The 7,680-nt window shown below is 47.8% G+C and overlaps 2 protein-coding genes across 2 annotated transcripts; both read right to left on the bottom strand.

Moving 5' to 3' along the window:
* Positions 1-327: 327 nt before the first annotated feature.
* On the bottom strand, positions 328-2,540 carry LOC125756152 (uncharacterized). The gene is made up of 2 exons (XM_037656133.2): positions 2,054-2,540; positions 328-491 (listed from the first exon to the last, which is right to left on the bottom strand). Exons 1-2 carry the CDS (start codon positions 2,304-2,306, stop codon positions 367-369), a joined length of 378 nt encoding a protein of 125 aa, XP_037512061.2. The 5' UTR covers positions 2,307-2,540; the 3' UTR covers positions 328-366.
* Positions 2,353-7,305, bottom strand: LOC119388690 (monocarboxylate transporter 12). The gene is made up of 4 exons (XM_049415060.1): positions 7,065-7,305; positions 4,521-4,664; positions 2,407-3,160; positions 2,353-2,365 (listed from the first exon to the last, which is right to left on the bottom strand). The coding sequence occupies exons 1-4, from the start codon at positions 7,303-7,305 to the stop codon at positions 2,353-2,355; spliced, it is 1,152 nt and encodes a 383-aa protein (XP_049271017.1).
* Positions 7,306-7,680: the final 375 nt, after the last annotated feature.

The raw sequence follows: 7,680 nt of genomic DNA, 5'->3' as shown, positions 1-7,680 counted from the left end.
CATTCATTCATTCATTCATTCATTCATTCATTCATTCATTCATTGAATTTTTCTGTTAACATTAAGGCTGCTTACAATGTAATAGAAATAGACTAGATGAAACCATCGAATAATGCTTCACTACTGCCCAAGCGGGACTGAGGGTGCGATAAATTTGGGCAACACGAGGTACACAAATCCAAAGCTGCGCATTGCAGAAAGCTACAGAATATGAGTGCACACAGGCAAGATAAATACGGGACGTTGTATGTACAGTAAACTCCCGTCGAAAGTATGAATAATTTCTAGATCTAGAGCATTCGACAGCAGACACGAGTATACCAGACTCAGTTTCGTTTTCACCGCTCTGTGAGTGGCGGGCGATGTTTACGAGCAATTGGTACACTTTGGCCGCAGGAGCCTAATCATCCAAAGGATTGCCAGAAATGCGTTCAGTGAGGCAAAGGTGTGCTGAATGCCAGCATACGATCCCAGAACGTCCTTGAAGTAGCCTGCGCAATAAAAACGGAACAGAAACAAGTTAGTGCATTAAAGAAAGCTAAAATAATAATGATAAAGACGAATAATACGTCTATTCTGCACGCTGGATGGGCTTCGAGCATGACTTGCCTCTTCGTTTGAATTTCGAATATGATCATGTTCACAATGAGAAATTCGTGAACAAAGGGTGTGTGCTGAGCCGACGTTACGACAAGTGGACTTGTCTTTCTCAAGGCTGCAACTTCAAAAGGCTGCACGAATTTCTCATCGCAAGCTTCCGTCTTCCCCTTCCTGCCTCTTTTTTGGATAATGTTCATAAATGTCATTGATAACGATGGTTTGATTCCACGCGTGTGCCGGTTAAGCCCTGTAAGCAGCAGCACTACTGGTTGTGTGGAAGATAACCGATGCTGGTGCCATACTTATCTCGGCAAAGTACGAGTTTTATGATGCTGTTTACGTCGACGTTATCTTATGATTGTGAGTATATACGAGGAAAATTGGCAGATAGACCGGTGCGATCACTCGATCTGTACGCGGAAGTTTCGACTTCGTCTTTCAGGTACTCCGTGATTGATTACACGAGCGTCGCTGTTTTACGTTCACCTTTTTAAAGTAAGGCTGTACGTGGGCGTTTCCCATCGGTAACAAAGTGAACAAAAGCCACCTTCATTTAAGAGGTTGCTAATCGCATCATTTATTCTTAAGTGCACGCCTGCTGCTCTCCGCTGCAGCCGAAAAATACGCGTGCAAGAAAAAAGTCGAACAAACAATGCCACTTGATGTAGCTCTTGACAAGAGTTAGTGGCGCATGCGTACAAGACATGAAACATTCTTGAACACGGGGTGAAAAAATCCGTAAACAGGGGGTGGGTGCTCGAGCCGACGTTTCGACAGTGGACTTGTCTTCTTCAAGGCTGGAACTGTTCCAGCCTTGAAGAAGACAAGTCCACTGTCGAAACGTCGGCTCGAGCACCCACCCCCTGTTTACGGATTTTTTCACCGCAAGCTTCCATCTTCCACTTCCTGCCGTTTTTTTTTGAACACGGGTTGTCACTTGAGCCAACGTTTAGACAAGTGGTCTTCAAGGCGGCAACTTGAGGAAGGCAAGACAACTGAGTTGCTGCTTTGAAGAAGAGATCACTTCTCGAAACGTCGACTTCAGCGACACCCAGTGTACAAGAATTTTTCATTTCTTCACGATATATCAACGTCCCCGATGCCGGGGCTCAACTATGGGCTGTCTAGAGGGCCCACGATGCGGCGGTTGGGCTTGGCCTGGCTGTCCGATCGTGGGAGCCGCCCACTGCGCGCTGATTCGCGCACCTCAGGATTTTCGATAAAGTTTTGCATCCATCCATCCATTCAAGCTTCCACCTTCTCCTGAACTTTTACCTTACTTGGATGCGTACAAGACACCGCTCTCCAAACTTACGTCAAGCTAATCCCACACCCCGCACACAGTGCCAAGCAACTTTGGCACCTGGACAAACTCAAAACGTCTCTCTAAGAAGTAACACTGCCCTCCACCCTCCCTTCCGCCACCCAAAAAATAGAAACGTTTCTATCTCACCTATGAGTGACGGTCTTGCGAGCAACACGACTCCCATCACCGTGTAACATCCGCCGATCACCAGGGGAAAACACTCGCTGCCGAAGTCCCTGATGAGAACGGGGCACACCAGGGGTACCATCGCGCCGCAGCTCAGGCCCTGAACGACGGCACAAGCCAGGAGCTGACCTCCAGATCGGGACCAGACAAGACCTTCGCAGGATGCCGCGTTGCCACAGAAGCCCAAAATCATCGTCAAGTTCATAGACAACATGCGCCGGTCTGTGACAAAACCAATTGCCAGAGAACTCAGAACGACGCTAAGATTGAATGCTAGGAGAAGGTAAGCCGCGAAGCTTGCCTCTATGCCACACTCGATTGTCACGTCCAGGTAGAGAAGAACGAAATTTGATAGGACGTAGTTGTGAAGGGAAACCGACAGAGTGTCGAAGAGGAACAAAGGTGAGACGATGATCTTCCAATCAATTCTAAAGAACGTATTGACGGTTCCTCTTAAGAATGCGATGATTTTACCCCACGGTGTTGCGGATATTGAGAAGTCCACAGCAGTGCGTTCATCAACCGTGTGTTGTGCCTCAGAATACGCACTTGATACATTACGCGGTGTTGTGACTGTGACAGGCAGGCACTGTTCTTGAAAAGACATCACTGGGCCGCTAAGAGTCCGTCGCGACCCACGATCTTGCTGATCTAGCGACACCTCTTCTAGTAAAGGTTCGGAAGCAAATGCAACATCAGCTGTCGTAAAGCCATCCACTCCAGTTAGCGTGACATCTGTCTCCGTATCTTGAACCCTTGCTGGGCAATGTTCCTTGCCCACCCCAGCGTTGGAGCGAGTGAGCACAGCGTCCTTGCTTTTGAATGGCAGCCTCCACGGCGGCGTCTTCACGAGGAGAGAAGCGACGAATCCGTTTAGGGACAGGGCACCCAGCAGCAGGAATATCTCGGGCGTGCCGTAGTGCACACGGATGTGGTTGGCCACGAACGGAGTCAGGAAGTGCGAACTTTTGGCTGCAGCGGACAAGCCGTACGCCGTGGCTCGCCAGCGAACGAAGTACTCGCCCACCACCACTGATGTGACCACGTACATGCCACTGACTGCAAGCCCTGCAGTAAGAAAGGTTGGTTAAAGTTATAAAGGCGAAATCCTTAGATGCGTCATCAAACGAGAAAATTGACCGTCACCGTCGGCGGCGTCAACACGAGTGATGCAAGGAATCATCGTAACGTGGTGACGTCACCATATGACGTGATCACGGCGTCCCAGATCGCCAAAATTTGTGACGTCATCACGACGCTATCGTTACGTCACTATGACGTCATCATGACGTCACATAACTTGTCGTCACATTATGAAGCCATCACATGACATCGCCGCTTTGTCAAAGGTGGCCCGATCACGGAGGCAGTGCAAAACCGGGTAAGGTGCAGAATGCTTGCAATACCTTGAATCCCGGAGAGTGTGCAAAGCCAATTTAGGTGCATAAAGCTTTCGGAGGGTGGCGGTGGATGATCAGTACATGACTGAGAAGAAAAATAAGATGGCTTTCGCCTTCAAGTCGCCCTAGGCCAAGGCATAAGGGACCATGCGAGCTTTTACACATGGGTTACACGGCAACCTACGTGTAACGTAGCCTGAAAAATATTGGCTTTATAGCGTATAGAATGAAGACGGTGCACATATTGATCCATGCATGCTAAAAACCACCTGTTCGGCCCGAAGACGAATGAAAACAAGGAGTAGACGCATGTTTTATTAGTTTTATTTGGATCTACCTTTCCCGTAAAACGTATCTTCGTCGACATCATTCGTCTCCTCATCGTACTTCTACAACCTGTTCTTTTTCTGTTTCTGGGCGATTAGGTATTATGCAAAGAAAACGGCATCGCATTCCAAAATATTTGCCGGTTCTTGGCGTATTATGATCTATGTTACCGCAACCATTTCTCCGGCTCATGTGGCCCTTATTTCTTGAGTGATATGCAGTGAAGCTGACGTGGTAAACAACTACGCACCACTGCTCTGCAAGCACGGCTAACGGGGATTTGCGCAAACTCACGAGGCCCAAAGATGTCTACCAAGACAAGCACAATTGATATGGTAAAAAAAAAGTTGGCAGCATTTGCAGCATATTACACACACTGTAACACTCGAAGGCGAAAGCCTGTTGCATAGTTAGTAATGCATTAAGTTAAACGATGGGGGGCCAGACTTCTTGCACGACGTTACGAGCCGCAATGTGAGAGACACGCATTAAACTATATTGACGCTCTCAGTCGAGTGCACTGTTCTGTGACGTCATAATGACGTCATATGTGATCCTGTGATGCTTCTTGAACCATTCGTGTTGACGTCGACGACGCCGGCGGTGCATTTTCGAGTTTCATGGGGCGTCTAAGGCTTTGCCTTAACATAAATTGGCCTATACAAGGACTGGCAATGTAACTCCACTGAAAGGGCTCTCACCATGTACTGCCCCGAAGAAGAATGAGATGAAGGACACCGTGAGGCCAAAGTAGCATACTATGAGGGCCAGAGACGAGAGGAGAGAGCTGCCCAGCGACATGTACCGCAGAGGAATCACCTCACAGAGAAATCCGGTGAAAACTCCTAGAAGATCAAAGAATATATGTTCAGTAAATCAAGTGGTCGCGGACATACACTCTCAAGTGACAGCTCAATACAAGAGATCATTGCTTAAAGTATAATGCGAAGCTCGCATAATTTCACAGCAAAGTTGATAATTATTGCTAGCGATGATAAAAAAGGAGTACAGACACACTTCGCAATTCTCCACTAAGGGTACAGTAAGTTGGACAGAGTATACTTGTGTTCACCCGCATGCCACATTAAAGTGACAGTAGTAATTTTTTAATTCACAACATGACGCCGATGCTATTGAAGCCGCATTTAGTTTTTTTTTTTTCATTTTCGTGAGCAGCTTCTCATACTTTTTTTCTTTAAAGTAAACATTTAAGAACACTTCATACAAAAGGGCAGCTTCTTCGTGAAGCTAATAAAAGAAGACTGAAGCAGATACTCTAAACGACATACACACCTCTTGTTATTCAAGAAATGAAGTCGCAATTTGCTTTCACGCGCTTTAAGAACAGGTATGCTACACATATCTCGTTATGTAGGGAAAAAATGCGCCGAACGTTCACAGAGAATTCGCAGCTCGGTGTATGCTGCATCGCAAAATCATGAGTACGAGCAACAGCAGCCCGCACGCAAGTAAACCAATGTTAAAAAGTTAGCCTAATGGAAAGTGATTGCAGAGGAAATATTGCATCACTCAGTCTCGCTCAAAGGCGTCACACACAGCCGGTCGCTTGGCGCCGTTTTTCCCGCTCGGAATAGCAAAGCCGTTTTGTCCGGTTCTCGCCGGTTACTGCATCCAAAAGCGCAGCACTCAGACATTCTTCGATGTATTGATTGATAGGCTTGTTAATGATCAAGCGTCAGAATGGTACTGTAAGGTTGGTGCACGCTTTTCTCAAGCTATATAAACATGGCTGATCCCCCTTTCATAGGAATCGGCATAACACGAAAGTGAAACGTGTCTTCACAGGGGTAGTTGAGCGTTTACTGTGCATTGTTTCGCCATAAGGTCGAAGGAATGACTGCTATAGCAACAAATTGTAATATCACGCGAAGAACGGCAAGCAGCTCGAAACTTGCAGCGCGCTCTAAAGCAGAAAGGACGCGCGAAAAGAACATACACATGACGAGAGCGAACAACTGTCATAATTATTACTTCTTTGTGTGTGAGCAGCGCGCTCCTTTCGGAAACACGGCCGTTGCAACGAGCGAAGTGACCTTCGTGCTCTCTGTAACGCCAACGGAAACTTGCGGTGAAAGCACAAGACGTACAAACCGCCACCACCACGAGATAAGAGCGCGCGAGAGAGAGACCCGCTGTAGATGCGCTTAAAGCGCGCCCTCCACGCACTTCGCGCCACCTCGCTAGGGATAAGAACACGCTGAAGCCGCCGAGCTTGGAGTACCGCGAACGGTAAATGGTGTATATAAATAGCTCGCCGTTAGTAAGCTGAAGAACGGACGCTCTGTGGCCAAGTGGCTTCGCGCCGCGCGCTGCGGATCAAGGGACCATAGGTTCGACTCCCGGCAATGGACCTTTTTCTTCAAGTTTTTTTCTTTGCCATCTGTCAGTATATATTTTAAGACGTCATGTCCGTGACGGAAATACGTCAGTGTAGCCGTGGTTGACCCCGGGAAATAAAACACTTTCGTGTTAAAAGAAAACAAGACGCGCCTCGCGCAATCAGGAAGAAAAAGACAGTGCGCGCTGCGCGGCATGGGAGGAAGAGGGGCGAGAAGAAGCGAGCGGCTGTTGTTACTGTTGCCCTGACGACGTGAGACACATAATCGCTACGTAATCGCCGTCATTGCCTGGTGGCCATCCTAAAGGGCCGTAACTAAATGGGGCTTTTGGCGCTCTCGGCGCTAGCGTCGGCGTAGCGTTTGAATTTCACAAACCAATGGGAGGTATACAAAGAAACAACCCGTCTTTGGAGCTTTGCGCTGCTGGTGGACGGTCGTCTCTCGTGGGAGGTCCGTGGGCACGAGTCCGCTGCACGGTCCCGCGGAATGCCGCGGTCAGTCGAACACGCCGGCGACGCCGCATTCGCGGTACATTGTGTGTGTTAGGTTGTTACCGTGTGTCATATTGCCATTCTATTGAGTTATTTGGCATGTTAACTACGCCCCCTTGCTTGTCCATATTTCCCCACCCCAGTGCTGGGTAGCAAACCAGATGCTAATATCTGGTTAACCTCCCGGCCTTCCTTTCTTCATCTCTCTCTATTGTAGTTACTTGTGAGATTCGGCTGGCGCGTTCAACGTTGTGCAAAAGTTGCTAATAAATGCATATGTGTTCTTTGCACAACGGCGTGTACTGCGTCCATCTGTTCCGACACCGTCTGCCTCGAGAACCCACAAAAATGTAGACAAACACGACACCTATACTTAAAGAGCGCCCAAACGTACCTCCAACGAGGCAGAGTGAAGCCTGCAGCGATGGCGGGAATGAGGCCTCGCCGTGGCTGGCGCCGAAATGTTCCCGTATGCCTACGTACATGGCGCCTTGTGAACGGTTTCCTAAAGTTGCAGTGTGGGACATAACCATGCACATTGCCAGCGTGAACCAGCTCCTGCGGCTGTCTTGAAGGCGATGCCGCAGAGACTTGCTGGTGCCGGCATCCATAGCGACAGCATCTGATTCTGCCATGATTACTTGGCTGCATGTAGCTACTAAAAAAAAATACAATGACAGGAGAGCTTGATGTAAAACGTTGACATACAGGAAGAAGACGGTATGTCAGATGAACAGACTAAACGGACCACATATATGCTTAATCTATCTCTTCCTGCTGTGTAGTATCTAAAATACTACAGCGCGCCGTCTTTCGAAAGAATAGAACCGTGAACTTTAATACGTTTAACATAGATGTGTTCATAACACCGCGTATTATGTAACACTATTACGTCAGTAATAAATAAATAAATTTTTAATTTAATCCTACTATTTGCACTTACGCATTCATGGTCAACGTGACTGACAGACTGAAGCTGATTGCTTCGTCTGATGAAATGATTTCTCTTC

This window comes from Rhipicephalus sanguineus, chromosome 4, assembly GCF_013339695.2.
Source record: "Rhipicephalus sanguineus isolate Rsan-2018 chromosome 4, BIME_Rsan_1.4, whole genome shotgun sequence".
Taxonomy (NCBI): Eukaryota; Metazoa; Arthropoda; class Arachnida; order Ixodida; family Ixodidae; genus Rhipicephalus; species Rhipicephalus sanguineus.
Note: the sequence above shows the minus strand (reverse complement) of the source record. Positions and strands in the feature narration are given on the sequence as shown.

Excerpts from the sequence above, each read along its gene's own strand:
- LOC125756152 (XM_037656133.2), bottom strand. The coding sequence starts at position 2,306 with ATGTTGTCTATGAACTTGACGATGATTTTGGGCTTCTGTGGCAACGCG. Across the intron at positions 492-2,053 it reads CGCAAGACCGTCACTCATAG|GCTACTTCAAGGACGTTCTG; the intron begins GTGAGATAGAAA and ends TTTATTGCGCAG.
- LOC119388690 (XM_049415060.1), bottom strand. The coding sequence starts at position 7,305 with ATGGCAGAATCAGATGCTGTCGCTATGGATGCCGGCACCAGCAAGTCT. Across the intron at positions 4,665-7,064 it reads TTCACTCTGCCTCGTTGGAG|GAGTTTTCACCGGATTTCTC; the intron begins GTACGTTTGGGC and ends TTGATCTTCTAG. Across the intron at positions 3,161-4,520 it reads CTTCTTCGGGGCAGTACATG|GGCTTGCAGTCAGTGGCATG; the intron begins GTGAGAGCCCTT and ends TTCTTACTGCAG.